This window comes from Brassica rapa, chromosome A10 (genome assembly GCF_000309985.2).
Source record: "Brassica rapa cultivar Chiifu-401-42 chromosome A10, CAAS_Brap_v3.01, whole genome shotgun sequence".
NCBI lineage: Eukaryota > Viridiplantae > Streptophyta > Magnoliopsida > Brassicales > Brassicaceae > Brassica > Brassica rapa.
Genome location: NC_024804.2, coordinates 16,447,780 through 16,469,841, shown reverse-complemented (window position 1 = coordinate 16,469,841; position 22,062 = coordinate 16,447,780). Strand labels below are relative to the sequence as shown.

At 35.2% G+C, this 22,062-nt stretch overlaps 5 protein-coding genes across 9 annotated transcripts; 4 read left to right on the top strand and 1 right to left on the bottom strand.

Annotated features, from left to right (window-relative positions):
* Nucleotides 1-3,522: 3,522 nt before the first annotated feature.
* On the top strand, nucleotides 3,523-11,291 carry LOC103846398 (PR5-like receptor kinase). Of its 3 annotated transcripts, XM_009123310.3 has the most exons (5): nucleotides 3,531-7,431; nucleotides 7,510-8,188; nucleotides 10,589-10,674; nucleotides 10,781-10,813; nucleotides 10,911-11,291. In XM_009123310.3, the coding sequence occupies exons 1-5, from the start codon at nucleotides 7,377-7,379 to the stop codon at nucleotides 11,219-11,221; spliced, it is 1,164 nt and encodes a 387-aa protein (XP_009121558.1). In that variant the 5' UTR covers nucleotides 3,531-7,376; the 3' UTR covers nucleotides 11,222-11,291. The 3 variants fall into 3 exon arrangements, with proteins under 3 accessions (XP_033137545.1, XP_033137544.1, XP_009121558.1); XM_033281653.1 differs by having other exon boundaries at nucleotides 3,527-8,188; XM_033281654.1 differs by lacking the exons at nucleotides 10,781-10,813; nucleotides 10,911-11,291 and having other exon boundaries at nucleotides 3,523-8,188; nucleotides 8,683-10,636.
* Nucleotides 11,292-11,353: 62 nt separating this feature from the next.
* Nucleotides 11,354-12,372, bottom strand: LOC103846399. The gene has a single exon (XM_009123311.3). It carries the CDS (start codon nucleotides 12,270-12,272, stop codon nucleotides 11,418-11,420), a length of 855 nt encoding a protein of 284 aa, XP_009121559.1. The 5' UTR covers nucleotides 12,273-12,372; the 3' UTR covers nucleotides 11,354-11,417.
* Nucleotides 12,373-13,465: 1,093 nt separating this feature from the next.
* On the top strand, nucleotides 13,466-14,435 carry LOC103846396 (protein SPIRAL1-like 4). Of its 3 annotated transcripts, none has more exons than XM_033281659.1 (3): nucleotides 13,466-13,606; nucleotides 13,697-14,043; nucleotides 14,119-14,435. In XM_033281659.1, the coding sequence occupies exons 2-3, from the start codon at nucleotides 13,738-13,740 to the stop codon at nucleotides 14,200-14,202; spliced, it is 390 nt and encodes a 129-aa protein (XP_033137550.1). In that variant the 5' UTR covers nucleotides 13,466-13,606; nucleotides 13,697-13,737; the 3' UTR covers nucleotides 14,203-14,435. The 3 variants fall into 3 exon arrangements, with proteins under 3 accessions (XP_033137550.1, XP_009121557.1, XP_033137549.1); XM_009123309.3 differs by having other exon boundaries at nucleotides 13,476-13,606; nucleotides 13,707-14,043; XM_033281658.1 differs by lacking the exon at nucleotides 13,466-13,606 and having other exon boundaries at nucleotides 13,657-14,043.
* Nucleotides 14,436-14,681: 246 nt separating this feature from the next.
* On the top strand, nucleotides 14,682-18,861 carry LOC103847531 (COBRA-like protein 4). The gene is made up of 6 exons (XM_033282929.1): nucleotides 14,682-15,737; nucleotides 15,803-15,882; nucleotides 15,975-16,435; nucleotides 16,854-16,907; nucleotides 16,972-17,249; nucleotides 17,321-18,861. The coding sequence occupies exons 1-6, from the start codon at nucleotides 15,680-15,682 to the stop codon at nucleotides 17,605-17,607; spliced, it is 1,218 nt and encodes a 405-aa protein (XP_033138820.1). The 5' UTR covers nucleotides 14,682-15,679; the 3' UTR covers nucleotides 17,608-18,861.
* A 1,005-nt stretch (nucleotides 18,862-19,866) lies between these two features.
* Nucleotides 19,867-21,649, top strand: LOC103846395 (UDP-arabinopyranose mutase 2). The gene is made up of 3 exons (XM_009123308.3): nucleotides 19,867-20,297; nucleotides 20,613-21,032; nucleotides 21,104-21,649. Exons 1-3 carry the CDS (start codon nucleotides 19,956-19,958, stop codon nucleotides 21,413-21,415), a joined length of 1,074 nt encoding a protein of 357 aa, XP_009121556.2. The 5' UTR covers nucleotides 19,867-19,955; the 3' UTR covers nucleotides 21,416-21,649.
* Nucleotides 21,650-22,062: the final 413 nt, after the last annotated feature.

Here is a 22,062-nt window from a genome sequence, read left to right as displayed (position 1 = left end):
ACTAACATTATAAATAATAATTAGTGAACAAGGAAAGAAAATAATAAATGAAAAAATAAAAGAGGTTTCCTTACACATCCATGTGGACAAAATAATGTGGGTGGGTCTCATAAGTCTTTGGTGCTCTTTTACATCTGCATGTGGAGTTTGTCAGAGACAGACATCAGAATTTTTATCTTCAAACAAATAAATATATAAAGAGAAAATCCTATTAGAAAAATAAAATAAAAAGGAAACTAATTGCCAATAACAAAACTACAATTAATAGTTTAGGAAGAAAGTGGATTGGATTGGTGCACTGGAAGAAAAGCTTGCATGGTCTTAGATTGGTGGGTCTTACAAAAGAGTGCTTTTTTTTTTGCTTTTCTTTGGGCTTCACAAAAATATAAATCAATACTTGAAAATGAAATATACTTATTTTTGAAGACTGATCATTTTTCTTGTCAACTGAAGACTGATCATTTTTTTTTTCCGTCAACAATTTCATTAGATAAAGGGACAAGCCCAACAAAGAGTTACAAAGCCCAGCCAACTAGGGCAACAGAAAGACAAAAAAAGGCCCAAAAGCCCAACTCCGAAACCCTAGCAACCAGAAACCGAACCGAGCATCTCCGCTCCCGTGAGCCACCACTACGAGCCGCGGCGATACCCCCGAAACAAGCAAACCCCCGATGACACCTCCATCGATCAATCGACCGGGACACACCCGCGCTCGACCATTCCACACCAACTTCACAGCTAAAGCCTTCAACACGGAGGTTCTATTATCGGAGAGCACCAATCGCGTAGACGAAATCTCATCCGCCACTATTAATCACCACCACCGAGAAAAGGACTTCGCACAAACCATCACCAATTCCACCGGAGAGCGTCAATCGTACTCCGACGCGCACAAAAAAAAACAAAAAAAATAAAAATAAAAATAAATAAATAAATAAAAACCGTAAAAAACTGAAGTAGAAATCCACTAACCGGCGACGCAAGGCACAGAAACACCTTCACCCCCCGGAGACTAAAACCGGCGACAGCAGAGCTAAGAGAGCCTCCGCCTCCCGGGAACAAAGCCGGCGGCGATGGAGCTCTTGAAGCCTCCATCTCCCGGAGAAGAAACCCAATCGAAAAAGCCGACTTCACCACGCCCATCCTCCACACCATCGCGTCATTACTCCAGTTGCAGCGCCACCCCTAAAGCCGATACACTCGCGGAGATGACGACGGCGGAAAGGCCCGGACCAGAGCTTTGACAAGGCGATAGATGGAGGACGCGTAGGAGAAGCCGGACGAAGGACGAAAACGAGGAAGACAAAACGAAGGACGAGGGGCTCCGGCGACGGCACGCACGCTCACGCGCCGGCCGACGCCGGACCTCTCAATCAGATCTACTTTCTCTCTCAACCTTTCTCTCTCTCAACCTTTGCTTTTTAATACTTTTGAAAGACTGATCATTTTGTTTCCTGGTATTTCGACAATTCTAACTATTTATTACAATAAAATATACATATGCACTAAGTTAATTATTCTAAAATATTATTCAGTAGCTAGCTGTGTTTCACAATAACATAAATATAATTCGAGGAATTTAAGCTTTGAATTATGAGTTAGAATCAGGGGCGAAGCTAGGAGTTTTTTTTAATGGGTGCATAATTCATAATGGAAAAAAATATGACATATGTGATGTCGAACCTTCATTGTCTAGGGGTGCACAATAAGAATTTAACCATTTAAGCTAGCTGGAAGATATGTAATTTACCTGCAAAATTGTAAATATTGACAAAACTATGGGTGCATGGGCACACATAAGTCCCTTACTGCCTTCGCCCCTGGTTAGAATAATGTCTTTTTGGTTTTGTTTTATTTAGATTCTGACATATTGATTTGAGAGTTTACGTCATGCCATGTACTCGTTAAACACCTTTTTGGCGGATCACGTGCTTTTGTTCAACTATGTGCTGTGACCAATGTGGGGTTTGATCATACTTATTTATTTTTATATTAAAATGGTTTAATTTTTATTTAATCGTTTTGAAATTAAAGAAAAAAATTAGCTTGTGGCCTTGGAAAGTTGGAAGCAACCAAGGAATATGCTGCACATGGGCAATGAGTGAGGGTTTTGAATGAATCATCATCATCATATACACTCCCGTTAGTCGTTACCATGCGTGTTTAATATTCTTCTTATTTTTTGTCCAAAAGAAAAGATTCTTCTTATTTATATTATTGATTTAACTCGGTTCCTTGGAAATTGAAATGCAGAGTATCAAATGCATATATATATATCTGAATACGAGTTTCATAAGTTCTGCAGTTAGTACTCCTGTGTTCTGAGAAGAGTAAGGTCCGGACGAATTTAATTTCTTTTGTAACCTTTTTTTTTTGTTTTTTAAGAAAACTATTGTTTGACGATTTGAAAGACTGTTACTAAAATAAAAAAACGATAAATAAAATAAATACTATAGAACTAGGTTAAGATATAAAAAAAAAAAAAGAGAGATAACATGGAGCTTTGAATTAGAAATTCGGTAGTTTTCATGATCAAATCTTCAGACTCACATAAATAAAGGTAGCCACCAAAACCTATGTGCACTTCATACGAGTATTGCATCTCCAACACTGGATTATGTGGTGTATGGTATAGTCCAGCATGACCATGTGGGCTAGAGTCACTCCAAACCTAGTTAAGGAACAACAATGTATCAAAGAGATTGGATGGCTTGTATGAGATAACAATCTAGAGAATAATTAAGTAAATAATCGTCAATACATTATGTGTATTAACGTCTGGAGAGACAAAAATTCACTGTACCCCAATTGATTAGGTTTCTAAGTAGAGTATGATATTCCCTATCTCGAAATTAATACTTCCATTTATTGGTATTAAAATTGAAACTTATGTAATCGCAATAACAAAATTAGAGAATAATAAAAAAAAATCATAGAATAATAAAGATATTGAAGATATGATATTGAATGACCCAACAATTTTTGAAATAAAACTTCACTCACTTGTAAACCATATGTATATGAATGATACAGTGTTATAAACTTACTTAGAAGAATAGTGAATTAACCGAACATTAATATCAATTTTCTATAAGTTTATAATCTCTAAAAAGTAAAAACATATGGAAAGGCATGTATCAAAATAACTACAAATGTATTCATATTGCATTCTATTCTATATGATATATACATGCATCGATCTATTGATAATATTGTAAAAATGTCACTTTAAAACATTTTCTATACTCCCTCCGTTTTTTTAATATAAGTCGTTTTACAGCTATGCACGCAAATTAAGAAAATCATTAACTTTTTATATTTTCTAAGCAAAAACATCATTAATTATTTACCTAACCACAATTCAACCAATAGAAAAATAGAAGATATATTACCATTGGTCATACAACATTAACTATTAATAAATTTTACATAGAAAACCGAAAACGACATATAATTTGGAACAAAAAAGTTTCTCTAAAACGACTTATATTAAAAAACGGAGGGAGTACCATACAAACAAAATGAGATAATTAATCATCTTTGAGCTGGTGTACTTGATCTTCTCGTTATTAAAATGTATACACACGTAAAATTACTTGAACTTAGAAAGATATTTTCGTTCCCAAAGATCTTGAGGTGTTTTAGAAACTTGAGAATGTGTGACAAAGGATACGGACCTTGTTTTGGTAATGTGCTTTTGCCAAGTTGACTTTTTGCATTGACCTTTAACCCCAAATCGGTACATGCACACCACAATTCAATCACGCCACGTATACGCGCGACTATGACATCATGTAAAATTTGTATATTGGATCCATTCACATAGAATCAGCTAAATTTCATCAAGTCATGCATGATATAACAACGATTAAACAGCACAATCATCATTCATCCATATGAATGTTTGACGTACATGTCATGTGTGCTTAAGTATTTAGATTGTATTTTTAGACATAAGAAGAAAAAATTGCTTAGATAAGGAAAAACTTACGAATTGAAGACAAAAGGTAGTGGGAAACAATTGGCACAATATATTAGTGTGTTATTCCTATATATTAGTGGTAGTGTTTAATTTCAAATAAAACAAATCTCATAATAAGTTTCAGATAAAGCCAAACCTCAACTAAGTTAATGAATTAGGAAGGTGTACTTACTAAAAATAATGCACACGAAATAGTTATAGCTAAATACTACGGAAAATTGATTAATATCGTCATATATGTGTATGCAAAGAGGCAGACAAAGTCATAAATTCTCCCATAGAAATGCGATTCGTGAGGCAATTTATTAAATATATATCCCTAACTTTTTAGGCATTACTTAGTGGTTAGTCATAACTTGTAAGCAATCTTTCGACCACACATTAATTAGGTCAACTTACAATTGAACTTATATATGCAATAGACATCGCCAAGTATTTATATTTATTTTCCGAAAAAAGAAAGGCTAGTGTTTGCAAGTATTACAAAAGAAGATAAACACTAATTTAATCATGGACCTAAGATAATAATTCGTGAATTTTCCTCACCTTATTCTAGCTAAACTGTTCATATATAATTGTGCATGGGCTGCTCCCAGATTATTTTCAAAGTTATAGAAGGGTATAACAAATTAACAATATAGTTGTAATTTAGAGCTAAAGGTCATTTGTTATACGAAATAATACATGACATGAAATGAAATACGAAGTTACCAAAACATGTCAGATACCAAAAGTAAATTGGAGGATGTTTGACATCCAACTAATTTTTTTTTCAACTATTCTTTTATTATATAGATATTGATCATATTCACTTGATTGTCTAATAAACCTAAAACTTGATTCAGTTTCACGTCATGTAATTATAATCAACAAAATAAAATAGCTACATGAAATAAAATATTATTATACACCTGAAATTCATATACGATCAATGTTAAAGAAATATTTTAGCCAATCACTTTATTATAAATGTTTTCCAATGTATATTTGTGATCTGGAGTCTGGACCAATATGTGAGTGACAAAGACTTATAACTATTAATATTGACCTTTCGGTTTTGATTTTGTTATAGAAATATAAACTCACATGTACATGGTCCAGCAAAAATATTTGCTAAAAGATTTATCAAACATTGGTTGGAACTTGAAACAAGCTATTGCTATTAGGTACGTTATTAATGTTATGGTGGATGGGTTAAAAAGGAAAATAAGAAAAATCAAGAAACAAAATTACCAAATCATAGCATTCAGTTTTGGCAAGTAAATTAAGTTTTAATGTATTAGAGAGTAGTTCTCATCATATGCATGCACATGGCAACATGGTGCTTCCTTCGTATATACTCAGATTTTTATAATATGAAGAAGTTGGTTAAAATACGAGCCAGCACTGAAGTTGTTTTGATGAGGGGATGGTTAATTAAAAAACATAATCACTTTGATACTCCCTAAGCATATAATCCTAATCTGCCCACCCACCACTACCGAACTCTTTTTACGAAGTATGCCTCATTGGCAAGTACTAAAATCAAAGCATGATATATTGCTCGTTAACTACCAAGATTATGTTAAATATTAAAACTAAACCAACGATGTGTATATCTACATTTATCTGTCTATGAGACTATGAAGGATTCTAGAATGATTATAGGAATCTTTTCACTTTTGCGATTTGATTTTGTTTGCTGGGATTTGATCTGTTTAACATGTATGCCGTATGTGTTGTAATCGACATCACGAGTTTTTAATTAGTATGGATTTTTTTTTTGAAAAGGAATCTTTACTCTATACACCAACTAAGGTTACGGTTAAAAAAATAATTGCGTATCTATCTAGACATCGTTCTGTGGACATGATAGACCATTAAGACATTCACCTTCATTTGTGGTTTAAGTAATCCATATAACAGTGAATAATATACATTGACCACATAATAAAGCTTAGACTCCTCGATATTGTTTAAAAATAATGAATATATTCGTCAAGTTGTTCCAATCATATGGGCTTTCCCTTTTTATCTGCATCCACAAGCAAATTAAAAAGCGTCGCACAAGTTGCTGTACCTTTGGAACTTCTTTAATTCATCTTCTCAATTAGTTTTTTTTTTTTTTTGAAAATATCTTCTCAATTAGTTAACTCATTTAATTTCCGAAAAGTTTTAATTTACAACATGTGAGCGAAATGGAAACATAGTACCAGAAATAAATAAATGAAAACGCCGAAGAACTGAGAGCATGAAAAACACGTAATCACCATAATTCTCAGCCAAAGTGACGAGACTCTTTCTCTTATTAATTTTCTTCATCACTGAGACATTTATATTTAACTCCAAAAAAGTTATGCAGTGATAAAATTTTAGGTACAAAAAGATTCAACTCTTACATTGATATATCAAGCCATTCAAAAAAGTTTAAGCTCACTAATGAGATATTAGATGATTGTAAGTGTTGACGCTAATTTAAATTGTAAAATAAAAAACATAAGATAGTATGTCATTTTCTTACTAGTTATTATCCTCCATCTTATCTTCAACTGACGTAGAAAATTTAAGTTACTCTTTTAAAAAGTGTTGTCAGTCTTTTATTTATTTTATCCATAGTCATAAAATAAAATGTATTATTCTAAAAAAATAATTATAAAAAGTATATTTCTTAAATGTAGCAGGGAAATTCAGATGTAAAAGTTAGGGGTTCCTTCAGTACTTCACATGTCCATTGCCATCCTTCAACGTCACTTATAAAATCTAAGTCAACGAGAAAATCTCGTCCGTAGGATGATGATGGACACGATCAAGACCATGATGATGGTCCTTGAATAGTCATGGGCTCTCGCAATTCTTTCAAGTCTTGGGGGTTACCTCCTTTGTCAGAGTTTTTGGAAACTTTTTATTCTCTTTTTGGGTTTATTTATCAGAAACTAAAAGAAGAATAAAGAGGAAGAAATTTAGGAAACGTTGAGAAAAAAAGAAGAGTAATTCCGGAAAGGTTGCGCTAAAAACTTGATATACTTTCGATTTTTCCGTTTTCAAAATGTATAGAAAACAAACTAAAATACATAAAAGAAAAAAACACTAGAATTGTAGCGAATAACAGGCCAATAAAACTAAAGAAGCTCAAAAAGACAGTTGGGCTTGCTTTTGTATTCATTTCTAGTGGAGTTCCCTTTCACTTTCTCTAGAACCCTAAGCCCATTCATTCCAACAATAGAAGTATATACTTGTTTTTTTCAGAGAAAATCTCCTTTCTAGTTTCTACTATAGTCAATCATCAACCAAAAGAAGCAATACTATTCTTCATTGGCCATTGAGATATAAATGTGTATTATAATCAGATGCTAAATTAATATTTTAATTCCTCTTCTCCCTCCTTTTTGTTATCATTTTCTTATCGCTTGAGGAAATGAATAAGAGATTGTCATTAATCTTCATCATTGCTTCCCATTTGTTCGTCTCCGGTAAGGATTTTCCTCTGGCAAAGGTATATCGAGTTCGTCTTTTTTGTTTTTTTTTTCACCTCCTTTTTGTGTTGGTAGGAGTCACGTCGAAGAACATAACCATAGAGAACAAATGCGATTACACCGTGTGGCCTGGATTCTCCAACTCTTTTGATGATATCGGCACCACTGGATTTGCTTTAGAGAAAGGAGAGTCGCGTGTTATCCTCGCGTCGCCGTTAGGGTCAGGTGCGATATGGGGTCGAACTCTCTGCTCGAGAAACTCAACAGGCAAATTTTCGTGCGCTACGGGAGACTGCGGCTCCGGTGAAATCGAATGCGCCGAGTCCGGCGAATCCCCAAGGAATACCACTTTAGCGCAGTTTCTCCTAAATAACGAGACTGTTGACTTGTACCGCGTCAATGTCGTCTACGGTTACAACCTCCCAGTGCTGGTGGTCCCACAGAGAATTTACTACGGTCTTGACTACGGTCTTGACTACGGTAAAGTATGCTCCAGGGTGGATTGCGATGTCGTTAACCTGAACCAGGCTTGTCCGTATGACCTTATGGTGCTCGATGCCGAGGAAAGGCCAATCGCCTGCACTAACCCGTGCGGAACATCAAATTGCATGACGTCTTCTTTTTCGCAAAGCTTCAAGGTTCCGTGTCCACAAGCTACTACTTTCGACGATGGTGACAACAACTATTTGGCATGCACAGGCTCCACCGACTACGTCATCACGTTTTGCCCTTCCTTCACTCCAATCCCCACCAGGTAATTCTCCTAAATAATCTTCCATTCCATTTTTTTTTGTTGTCTCAATCTATAACCGATCTTTATCTTGTGGTGGGGTCGATTCCGTCGAACACCACAAGGCTGTACGCGGTACGCCTCCAATCTTGACCAAAAACTTAATACTTTCAAGCCATTTGGTATTTTATTTTATTTTTTGCAACTCTAAACCAGTTTGTATTTTATATTATCTTGTTTTACAAAGTCAAAGACATTGACATAGCTTGACATGTACTCCTATCTTAGACCATCTTTAACGGGCGGTCCTTAGTGGAATTATACATAAAATGACTCAATTAAATAAATAAAAACAAATTAAATATGCTGTTATCGATCCTAAAGAGGAGACTTTTGTGACCGACTATATGATCGGTTATATGAGGCACGTGTCAGCAGTTAGGCTAAAGTATATGGTTCTGTATTTTTTTTTTATAATTTCTTCTCTCCTCTCTCTCCTCTCTCTCTCGTGTTCTCAGTCGTGCGAAGAGAAGCGAACCGTTGATCGATCGAAACTCTCCGACGGAGCCTCCACCACCGATCCACGAACGAGATGGATATACTCATTTTAATGTTTCAGAGTTTCAACAAGGAAAAAACACCAGAACTTCACATGTCGATCTCGATTTTTCTTCAGAAATGTCTACAAATATCGCCAATATGATGGGTGTTCGAACTGCAATTTGTGATCCACATACCCATCAACAACTTAAAGCCGATTTGGTTGAACATTTACGGAGTCGATTTGGACGTGACTGAGACAACTACCAAGCTCAGATATTTTTTTAAATTATTTTTGATTACTGTACTAATTTTAATTTTAATTTTTTTTATTTATGTTTTAAATGTTATCTTTTAATATATTTTATTTAATAAATAAATTTTATATTGAAAAAAATATTTAATATTTTTTTTAAGAACCTCTAGTTAAGAAACTCCCAATAAACCGACTAAAATAGGAGTTTCTTAACTAAAGTTATTTGATTAGTTTTATTAATTAAAAGTTACTAAGAAACCCATTAGGGGTAATAGGGTTAAAGATGGTCTTAAACCAAACCACCAATCCATAGTGAATGTATATATGTAAACAGATGTCAAAACGAGTCTAGGTCCTAACCATCCAAGTCTAGTATATATATATATATATATTAGACCAAATAAAAGTTAAGACATAAGTTTGCTCCAGTTCAACTTAGTAGTTAGTATAATGCATTTTAGAAACAACATTTCCAAAGACAAATTCGTGAAAAGGTTAGACCCAACAGTGTCATATCGTACGAGGAATTGTACATTTGGTGACAAACATCTGATACTCATAGAACATTTCCGACCTATTGCTATTTTTTATTTGAAAAGTTCTAATAAAGAAAAATTTACTCCAATCCTTTTTTATTTGAAAATATCATTTCTTTATTATAGAAGCATATTTTAAATTTACAAAATGGTTTCTTAACTTTTATTTTTTAGAATTATGACTAAAATATTTAGAGAAATATAATTTGTATATAAATATAATCATACTTTTTATTTACATAAATATCATAATTTATATATGAAAATCTTGCAAAAACTAAAATATATCGAGTTACTTTTCAATTTTCACAAATAAAATAAATTATTTGTAAACAAATAATTATAACAAGAAAATTCTTTTTAAATATATATGAATTAGTTTAAAACCACTATAAATTACTAAAACTGTTATAAGTTTCACATTAAAAACTATGTGATCAATAATTTAAACTTTTTGTTATAGCAATATACAAATGATCAGAAAACCATATGAATAAAAAGTTTTATTTAATAAAAATTCATATTAATTATATATATATATATATATATCTATTTTAATATTATTTAATTTAAACTATATACCATATAAAAATATTTTAATTTTGAAATTTTAGATATATATATATTATACTTTAATTGATAAAAAATAAATATTTATACAATTTTAGTTTGATTAAATAATTAAAATATATTTTACATATTTTTTGTTATTATTTAAAAATATTTTATAAAACTCCACGTAAGGCGCATATTATTACTTAGTTTATGCTATTCCACACAATATCAAGACCGACTTTGAGATTTTGGAAGCTTGTGGTTATATCTATGTAAATTATTTTAATATAAATTTGGAGGTATAAATTTTTTTTTGGAAGCTTATATTTACATTAGTTTTTTCAAAAAATTTGAATACTATACAAGTGTTTCACCGGTACTGCACAACATTTTTTGCCTTAACTTATGTAATGGTTTGATTACTGATATATTTTTTTCTTTTTTGATATATGAATATTATATACACCCAGTCGATAATGCATTTTCACACGCATAATTTTGCTTGAAAACTGATATATGTACATATTAACGTTGAAGACGCATGAGCAAAAGCCCAACGACAGAGTCTTCTTTGATAAATGAAACTCGTGGACTCCCCAAGAAAACTACAACAGGAGCAAAACGTAAGTATGCTATTTGTTTTCTTCGTCCTACAAATATTCTAATGTATATCTTCACTGTTTGTTTTGGCTTCGTTAACCATATTCATTTTGTGTTGATTCATTAAAGATAATCCTGCACTGAAGTTAAAAGTCATACTCGGTAACACCCTTCGCTCGCTCTAACCATCATGTTACAATACTCTTTATCTTACTCGTGCACATGAAAACATAAGTTTCTTGCCTTGTTCTTCTTACAGGAATCTCAACAGCTTTACTTGTGATGATCACTATTGTTGCGAGTACAATAGTACTGAGAGCAAAGAATGCTAGAAGAAAGAGTGATTGGAGCGGCAAAAACATTGAAGCAATCGTAATGTTGAAACGATACAGTTATGCCAAAGTCAAGAAGATGACAAACTCATTCTCTCATGTTCTCGGGAAAGGAGGATTTGGAACAGTCTATAAAGGAAAACTACCCGATGGAAGCGGTACAGATGTTGCAGTAAAAATCTTGAAGGATTCAAAGGGGAATGGAGAAGAGTTCATCAATGAAGTACTCTCATGTTAATATCGTTTCTCTACTTGGATTCCATTATGAAGGCAACAAAAGACATATAGTTTATTGAACACTCATAAACTCTACAACGATTGTGATAGACAACGAAACAAAGCACTAAAAGAAGCTAAAGTAGACGAGAGAAAGAAACAACAATAACTCCAAACTGGTTACAAATAATCAAATCAAATTAAGAAAAACGAATGGTTTAATGAGAGGGCTGGGGTTTGAAAGTCTTCAACCAGTTGTTGAGGCGCTCCGAAGCTGACAAGTCCACCTTCTTGGGAAAATTAGAGAAAGCAACAGCTTTGGATTGTGGTCCCACCATCACTCGAAGTTTAAGCCCAGCTTCACAAGAACCCGAATGTGAGGTTATGAAATAATGAACTCCCGGTTCCGTAAGCCTAACAAGATCGTGACCTGTCTTGTGCACAGCTACAGGAGACGTTGGATCGCACGTCATGAATTCTAGATCACCGTTGATTTCATACACGTCGCTGACTTCGTTGTCGTATTTGAAAAGCAGAGTATCTCCAACATGAAACTGCTTCTCCTCACTCCACTTGTTATAGAAGTCACTATCGTAGACTTTCCATCCTTCTGAGTCTCCTCCGACCTTGTACATATCTCCGACAGGAAGGATCTTGCTCGGTGGTGGTGGAGGAACAGGACGTGACGGGTCATGGATGACAAGAACCTCAAGCTTCTGTCCCAATACGCACTGAGCTTGATTCGAGGTGATGAAATAGTGAAAGCCTGGTTCTGTGAGAGTCACAACATCGTGACCTGTGTTGTAGACAACTTTAGGAGAAGAATAGTCGCAAAACTCGTATTCCAAAGCGCCGGAAACATGAGTCACGTCGTTGATGATGGGATCATATTCAAAGACCAGAGAATCTCCAACGTGGAACTCCTTATGGTCGGTCTCGGCCCAAGCGTAATAGACGTCGTCTTTTGCAATCCATCCCTCGAAGTCTCCCACTTTATAGACCTTCGCTGAGCAGCAACCCGAGAGAACCACGAAGCTCATCATCATCGCAAACAGGAAACTCATCATCCTCATTACAATATGATCGAAGAGAGAACGTTTTGGAAGCAAAATCTTAAACTAGCTGAATGAGAAAGCTTTGATGAATGTGTGAATGAAACAAAATAGAATACCTTAGCCTTCCTTATATAAGGTTTTACGGATCCTATTTTTCCTTTTTCCTTTTTCCTTTCTACTTTATTTTCTTTTAATGATCTAAACCGTTTAAAAAAATTCGCATAACTAATCTGGAAAAGGAAAGAATCACGTTTTAAAATCTCTAATCCTTTTCTGATCAGGTTCGTGTATGAGTTATAGTTTAACTAATTTCATCAAAAATCTTATTCTTTGATATCTATTTTTTGGAAATTTTAAATACACCGACTATTAATACTTTAGTTTTGTTGTTTCCTATTAGAGAATTACGGGCCAAATCTCATGAGAAAGTACCGTGGGCTTTTCTATATTTGATATGTTGGATTTGGTTCAAATCACCAAACCGAACGAGTGAAAAAGCTCCTCATCTGTTGGAGAGAGTCGAGAGACTTCAAGCCAGCTAGGGAGAGTAACTCTGTCACCTTGACCTTGCCAAGATACTCTAAAACTTTTCCCAAAAAACCGGTTCGAGATATTGTAGATGAGACTAATCTTCATAAACTCATGTTTGATATTCATGGACTTTAACATTGTATATTTTCACTAGGTAAATGAAACCCCATTAAAAAACATATACGTCAAACCGAATATTATTTCCATATCAACGGTGCAAGAGAGGTTGAAGAAGAGGCAAGGATGGTATCTGAGTAGCTATTAGCTAAGATCTCAGGAGCTTATTTTTAATGTTTCTTGATAAAAGAAATATTATAAATGTTGTTTGTCAATGTAGATAACATAATTGTTGTCTGTACATTCTGCATCTTAGCTGTAAACTCACTAAGGATATGCAAATCATGTGATAGTACAGAATGTTAGAGAGAACAGAGATCGATTAGAATAAGATAATATACATAAATTTGTGGGCTGTCATTGTTATTATAGAGATTCCAGCCTTTGGATCATATGAACCAGTCAAAATATATAATCATAAAAAACCATTTGGAATAAATAATAACATAAATGGTTACAAACGGCTTTACACCAAAACAACAGAAAAATACCGGTAAACTTTTTTTAGGAGGCATGCACCGACGTCTTAACCCCACACGTGCCCTGGCCATAACCTCATGCGTATTACTCATCACACATTGTCTTACACGTGTATATAAATACACAAGGGCATGTGTGTATCTATCTCCTTGTTCCTCTGTTTCTCTGCCTTGACGTGCGGCCTATCGTAGAAGAAGAAGAAGACAAACAAAACCAGAAAAAGGGTAATTATTTAAACTCTTGAATGGTTCAAAAGTATCGAAATATATTAAAGATCTGTTTTTATTAAAAAAAATCTAATTCTACACATTGACACATTGTTAGATATCGGCGGGCAGAATTAACTCGCCGGGAAATGGGGAAAGCTAGAGGAGTTAACAGCGGCGGAGGAGAGAGCTCTCTCGGTTACCTATTCGGATCCGGCGAGTCAGTTTCCAAACCGAACAAGCCCGCCGTTAACACAAGCTTTACCACCACCACAACAACAACAACCACCACCAACGGAGCTGGAGGCAAACCCACGACCACCTCCACAACAAACACTACCACCGGAGATAAAAACAAGACGGAGGAGGAGAAGAAACAGATGTCGGCAGGTGTAAGAGGAAGCCCTAATAATTACTTGAGAACAGAGGGACAAAACTGTGGCAACTTCCTCACGGTAATAATAATACTTTTTGAGTTTATTAATAATTAGGATAAAAATGTGGTCTTTATTTATTTGTGTGATAAACAGGATCGACCATCGACGAAGGTTCATGCTGCACCAGGTGGAGGATCTTCTCTAGGTTACTTGTTTGGATCTGGATCTGGCAAATGATTTTGACTTTCCACGACGACCTGAATCGTGTTTAAAAACAAGTGTAAAAAATTGTTAACTTTATTTTCTATCTTTGAATCGATTTGTGTGTTCTGTAAGCATTGTTTTTTGGATTTGGCCGTTTCTTGTGTTCCTGACAAAAATTGTCAATCTATGTTTCCAAACTGGAAGCTTTCTCAGGAATGTGTTTCTAAGTTTCTAGCAAAATCATTCGTTGGTTAAAACCTTGATTACTGGAACTCCAAATATTCAAGAAAGACTCTGGATCCGTTGTATCCAATGAATGATTTATGATTTTACCAATCAATCACGTCACCTTCTCATTGACTTATTTAACAGCTTTGGTCCGACTATTTGACTATATGTATATGTTTCAAGTAGTGTTTTCTCCTTGAAGATTCATCTTCATCATGTTATCATGTTTGTCTCTATCCATTAAGTAACTGCTAAACGAAACCATTTAATTTCGTTGCTTCCACATCATTTGTTTCAATGTACAAAAAAACTGTGAATCAAAGAGAAATATAAACAAGAATACTTCTTCATCCATCATCTTGAACAACTTCTCCTAATGACATCAATTCTCTATATCTGCATTCTTGCATAGAGACATTCAGCTGCTCTAATCTTTCAAACACAACTTTGACGGCCGTTGGATGAAAAAAAAAAACGGTTTCCCTTCTTTTCCTCTTAGAACAAAAGCTTGCAGCTTGGCGGGTAAGTACGAAGCCGCAAATTTAAAATACAGCAATACTGAGCATAATGGCATTATGTAATAGTAACAACATGTTTATTGTTCATGTCCTTTTGTGTGTTGTTCAGGACATTATTGGAGTGTTATCAGCAAAATCTAAGTGAACACGGCAACATAGGAAGGCACTCATGCATCATCATCAGCAACTCAGAACTGACTGTCCGTTTAAAGATTGGTCTGAAGATTTCTTGAAGACGTCAAAGAATATTTTTATGAAGAAAGTGCTATAACATTTAGACAAGATTTTAAAAGAGGGTTTTTGTTTTTCAGGAAATAATTGCTTAGGAAGATAGTAGTTAGGTAAGTTGGGAGATATGTTTGTGTCAGAAGTTCACTCATGTCCAGTCCCTCACCTTTCTTTCTTTTTGTCTTCGATCCCAAGTTACCTTCTCACTTCTACTCTCTGAATCATTAGGGCTTCCCTTTCTCAAGAAACTAAAAGTCAGTTGAGATGTTGTGTTCAGACAAGAACACGTCATCTTCTGTAGCTGAATTACTATCAATCACAATAAAAACATTGCTTAAAGTTATGGGAAACAAGAAACAATAAATCTGGAGAATTGTAACAACAACAAGTAGGTTAAAAGGCCAAAAACACTCATCAACAATCTTTGAAAAGCTTTGTTTAAATCCATAAACATTAATTTCAAATTCCTGAAGAAGAAACTGAAGTTAAAGAACCGTATCAAGAACCAAGATCTTCTCTTAGGAAATTCACAGAAGATGAGGCTTTTCTTCTGCTTCTGCTTCTGCTTCTTCTCCATGCTCATCTTCACCACATGTGAGTTCTGGATATTCATTTTCTCCCATAACTTATTTTTTCTTATTCTGTGATTTCTTTTACAGCTGCTTATGATCCATTAGATCCTAATGGGAACATTACACTCAAATGGGATATCATGTCATGGACAGCAGATGGCTATGTGGTAAGAATCCTCTACATACTTAGCATGAATATATGAGCGTTTGAAACTTGCATAAACTCTCAAGATCTCTTATCAAATATGTGCACTTGCAGGCAACGGTAACTATGAACAACTTCCAAATCTACCGACACATACAAAACCCGGGTTGGACATTAGGCTGGGCATGGGCAAAGAAAGAAGTGATTTGGTCAATGGTTGGCGCACAGACAACAGAACAAGGAGACTGTTCCAAGTTCAAGGGAAATGTACCTCATTGTTGTAAGAAAGTCCCTACAGTCGTTGATCTCTTGCCAGGTGTTCCATACAACCAACAGTTCTCAAACTGTTGCAAAGGCGGTGTGGTTGGAGCTTGGGGTCAAGATCCATCATCAGCTGTATCACAGTTTCAGGTTAGTGTTGGTTTGGCTGGAACTACAAACAAGACTGTCAACCTTCCTAAGAACTTCACATTGCTTGGTCCCGGGCCTGGTTACACTTGCGGTCCTGCCAAAATCGTGCCATCTACTGTTTTTTTCACTACTGACAAACGAAGAAAGACACAAGCTTTGAGTAAGTAAACTTAAACGAGTAAACTATAAGCATTAGGCGTGCGGTTTTGAACCAAACCAAACTCGCCGAACCAAAATTTCTGGTTTCTCCGGTTATGAGTTCGGTTCTATTTGGCAGGTTTATAAAAGAAGTTTGGTTCCATTTTTCAAAATAAAAGATTAACCAAGTTTTGAACCAAACTAACAGAATTAACCAAAAATTTGAACAAACTTCATGGAAATTAGCCGAATTTAACCAAACTTTAAACCAAAATATAACCGGAGCCCAGAATTTTGATTAGTTTCGGTAGAAAAATTTAAAACGGAACGACCCAAATATCAAACCAAATTTTTTTCGGTGAGATTTTTACCGAACCAAACTACCCAGACTACTGGAACCGCAGGCCTAATAAGCATCATTGATCTCTAAACATCATTTCAAACTCATGCTTGCCCTTCTTGTGCATGTGGTTGCGAGAACAAAAAGAGCTGCGTCAAGTAAGCAAAAACAAAAACACAAATCACTTAATTTCATACTCATTATTAATAATTTTGCTTGCAGGGCTGATTCTAAGATTCTAACAAAGAAAGGTCTCAACACACCGAGAAAAGACAACGCACCTTTACTACAATGCACACACCACATGTGCCCTGTTAGAGTTCACTGGCACGTTAAAGTAAACTACAAAGACTACTGGCGTGTGAAGATAGCCATCACAAACTTCAACTACAGGATGAACCATACACTGTGGACTTTAGCAGTTCAGCACCCAAATCTCAACAATGTGACTCAAGTTTTCAGCTTTGATTACAAATCAGTTGCTCCTTATGGATCCATAAGTAAGTCTCTCACTATAAGAGATTCAACCTTTATAACCAAACATTGAAATGTTAGAATTTTTTTGATGCAGATGATACTGGAATGTTCTATGGCACGAAGTTTTACAATGATCTTTTGATGGAAGCGGGACCTTCAGGGAATGTTCAGTCAGAGGTTTTGCTTCAGAAAGATCAAAAGACGTTTACTTTCAAGCAAGGTTGGGCTTTTCCGAGGAAAGTTTACTTCAATGGCGATGAATGTATGTTACCTCCACCAGATTCATACCCTTTTCTACCAAACTCTGCACGAGGAAACTTGGCTTCCTTCTGGATACTATCACTCACGATTCTTATTCTTATGTTCATCTCAATATGGTGATTGGTCTGATCCTTGTGGGTTTCAGAAACCAAACCAGAAGCTGTGTCAGTTCGGTTTTCAGATAAAGATCATAAACATGTGTTTTGTAAGAGAGAATGTTTTTTTTTCTTACGACGTAAGAGAGAATGATTAGAGATGAATATGTGTAAGTGTAATGTCTTTTACTCATGTGGGAAGTGAAACACTGATTGACTTGAGAAAGATGCGAAAGAACGAAAGAGCTTAAATAGTACAATTACGTTTTATATTGGGCCGGAATAAGCGCATTACTCTAGGCCCATTTTAATGTATTTACATTCCGCTTTTCGTTAGCTCAAAAACTTTGATAAATTGCGCTGCTTCTTGAAGAAATTGGGTGTTAGTTCAAATGATACTGTAAGGTACATCCGTATCAATGTATCATTATGTTTTCTTCTACGCTCTATAACAATTAAATCAAGGGAAAGAAATTTAATAATGCATCATTGAAATATTTAATTAATACTTTTATGAAATAATTATAAGGTATGCATCAGTGTTGGTGCATCACCTACGTGCATGTACTATCTCTATTATGATAGTTACATGATTTATGCAATAATCATAGACGACGTGCACCGACGAGCGTTCCACGATCACCACGTACTGATTACGGTCCACGTCGTAAGGATTACGCTTCAAGATTTTTTTTTTATCAGTTTTGGTTTGGTTAATTATATGTTTATCAATCATATCTTTATCAAATTATTCGAATCTAAAGCGAATCAACAAGAATTATGAGGTATATTTTTCAAAAGAAAAGAATTAAGAGGTATATCCTATTTTGTTGACATTTATGATTTCTGTCCTCGTATATATGTTATTTGTTACCATGTACATTATGTATATATGAACTTTAATTCAAAAGAAAGCTAAACGTTGGAGAATTTAAGACACTTAACATATCTCTAACATATACCTCCCCACATTCACATGCACAATTCCTTCGTAATATAGCAAAGTAACCGAACATTTATTAAGTTGTCAGTTTTTAATTATTTACTTTTTCAGTTTTTCCTTTAAGTAAAAGTGTAACACCATAAAGGAACGAAAACTTATTCTGCAACCTATTACATTCGAGTCGACAAAATATATTTGTTGGTCAGTTTCTTAGATCTACTTTCATTTGAATAAGCACAACTGTTTATAGTGACTTTACAGTCCAATATTACGATAAAATGAACGATAAGTTTTAATTCGCATGAATCAAATTATAATATACTTAGTTTTTGACCCCAAAAAAATACTTAGTTTTATTTTAAAACTGAAAAACGACTTAACACTATCAAGGATTAGAAGGGATAAACACACATGAGAAAGTTTGAGTTCCAAAAATAAAAAGGATAAACACACATGTTATTCACCCTTGAAATCTGATTATTAGGGCCTGACTGGTTCAAACGCAGCGGTAGCGGTTACGGTTGCGGGAGTTTGTGGATGCGGACGGTTGCGGTTTCTAGCAGTTTTAAGAGATTTGTACGACTGGTACTACGGTTAAAAATTAGTGCGTTTGCGGGTGACTATGACTGGTTAACTACCAAATGCGGTAACAGTCAAATAATAAATTAACAATATTTACATTTAATATAATTATAAAAATATCAAAAATCATAAAATTATGATAAATATAAAATTTATATTTAGAAAGTTATAATTTTAATTTTTGAAAATTTATTGAAATTGTTTTTATTATAAAATTTTATAATATTAATTAAAATATAATAGTTTAATATTTTCATAATTTCAATTTTAAATTTTTTATTAAATAGTTTTATTTTTGTATATATATTGTTTTAAAAAAATAAAAAAAATTTACCCTCCCGCAACCGCCCGCAACCGCAAACGCTAGCTGGAGCCAGCTTTTGAATTTATGAGATTCAGAGCGGTTTGAAGCGGTTTAGAGCGATTTGAGTGATTGTTGCAAACCACCGACAACCGCTATCAACCGCAAAAGCTGCGTTTGCAGATGGTAGCGGGAAAACCAGTCCCTCCTTAGTCTCTTTTTATTTTGTCAACTAGGGATTGATTTCTATCCATCTATATTTCAAATATTTGGAATCATCTCAAATAAGATTCAAATTTATCTATAAATCAATTATATTAATTAATTATTAAGATTATTACAAACCCCAATTATACGGAATATCAAAAAGACAGGACACAAAATTCACTTTACAGCCCAACAACTTTTGGATCGCACATCTGAACGTGAACAAAAGTCTTCACCATTCGTCTTTATAAACAGAGACTAGGTTTCATTATAAAAAAAAAACACATCTCATCACACCACCAAAACTCCACCGACCCGATCCGATCTCATCTCTCACACCATGGTTGACCCGGCGAACACCGTTGGAATTCCGGTGAACCCAACACCGCTGCTGAAAGATGAGCTCGACATCGTCATCCCCACCATCCGTAACCTCGACTTCCTCGAGATGTGGAGGCCTTTCCTCCAGCCTTACCATCTCATCATCGTCCAGGACGGAGACCCCACCAAGAAGATCCACGTCCCCGAGGGCTACGACTACGAGCTCTACAACAGGAACGACATCAACAGGATCCTCGGGCCCAAAGCTTCTTGCATCTCGTTCAAGGACTCTGCTTGTCGCTGCTTTGGGTACATGGTGTCTAAGAAGAAGTACATCTTCACCATTGATGACGATTGCTTCGTAAGTCCTCCACTTTTTTTGGATCTAGATCTACTTTTTTTTTTGGCTTTGATGTTAGATCTTAGGTTCTTGTCTGATTAGCTAGGTCAATTGTGTAATTCTATGTTTTTTTGTACCAGATCCGTAGATCCACTGATGAGTGTTGATCTGTCTCTACTTTTGTTGACAACATTGTTGTTGGTCTGATCTCTATGTGTCATTATAGCCTACCTTTACGATATGGTTACATGTCGTTGTCATGTAACGTCACGTTTTATTTATTTTATTGTGTTTTTTGTTTGGTCACTTGTCTCATTTATATATTTTATTTGATAGGTTGCTAAGGATCCAGCTGGGAAGGCAGTGAACGCTCTTGAGCAACACATCAAGAACCTTCTCTGTCCATCGACTCCATTGTTCTTCAACACCTTGTACGATCCTTACCGTGAAGGTGCTGACTTCGTCCGTGGATACCCTTTCAGTCTTCGTGAAGGTGTTTCCACTGCTGTTTCCCATGGTCTCTGGCTCAACATCCCTGACTACGACGCACCTACCCAGCTCGTCAAGCCTAAGGAGAGGAACGCTAGGTATGTGGATGCTGTGATGACCATCCCAAAGGGAACACTATTCCCAATGTGCGGTATGAACTTGGCTTTCGACCGTGATTTGATTGGACCAGCTATGTACTTTGGTCTCATGGGTGATGGTCAGCCTATTGGTCGCTACGACGACATGTGGGCTGGTTGGTGCATCAAGGTATAGAACTCAAACCGTCTTAATGAATGTTAATGAAGCAGATGCTCACCTAATCTTTTCTTTTGTAATAGGTGATCTGTGACCACTTGGGGTTGGGAGTGAAGACCGGTTTGCCATACATATACCACAGCAAAGCGAGCAACCCGTTTGTGAACCTGAAGAAGGAATACAAGGGAATCTTCTGGCAGGAGGATATCATTCCTTTCTTCCAGAACGTGAAGCTGTCTAAGGAGGCAACCACTGTTCAGCAATGCTACATTGAGCTCTCGAAGATGGTCAAGGAGAAGCTGAGCTCCCTAGACCCCTACTTTGACAAGCTTGCAGACGCCATGGTCACATGGATCGAAGCTTGGGATGAGCTTAACCCACCAGCAACTGCTTGAGCAAACGGAAAAAATCACCGCAGTTTTGGTTATTTTTTAGCTCAAATTATCTTATTTACTTTTTGGATTTTATGAAGTTCGCTTTTGATTAGTCGTCACTTATCATCATCCTTATCATTACTTTCTCATCGTCTAGTGGTGGATTTGCAGTGCTATTTATGTTTTTCTTTTGATATTACTCCCAGCTTTTTTCTCTCTTTCTTGTTTCAATAATAAAATATGCCTTTCCCATTAGTGTTTCTTTCATTACTCCACGTAGAGAGTGTCTTTGTTTCTCAAGTTCATAGCCTGAAAATATATGAACTAGTAATTCTTGAAATACATGAAAATGTTCGGAGCTTAGCATCTTGATCAGTCTTGATTACAAATATTGATGCTCTTAATCAAACTTCTGTTTACATTAAACTTGTTTTCTTTGTTTCAATTTCATTAATGAAAACAGGATCCAAAATTCCTATCCATTTTATACGTTTTTTGCAGCTTCCATGGACTCTATCCATAAAGCCCCGACTTTATTTGACAAGATCCAGTTTTACACTCTGGTTAGATGGGCAAGCCCATTAATATGCTACTGTGGACTGCCCACTTTTTAATTTAGCTCTATATATATATATATAACTCGGTAATAACCGCGCAAGCGATTATTA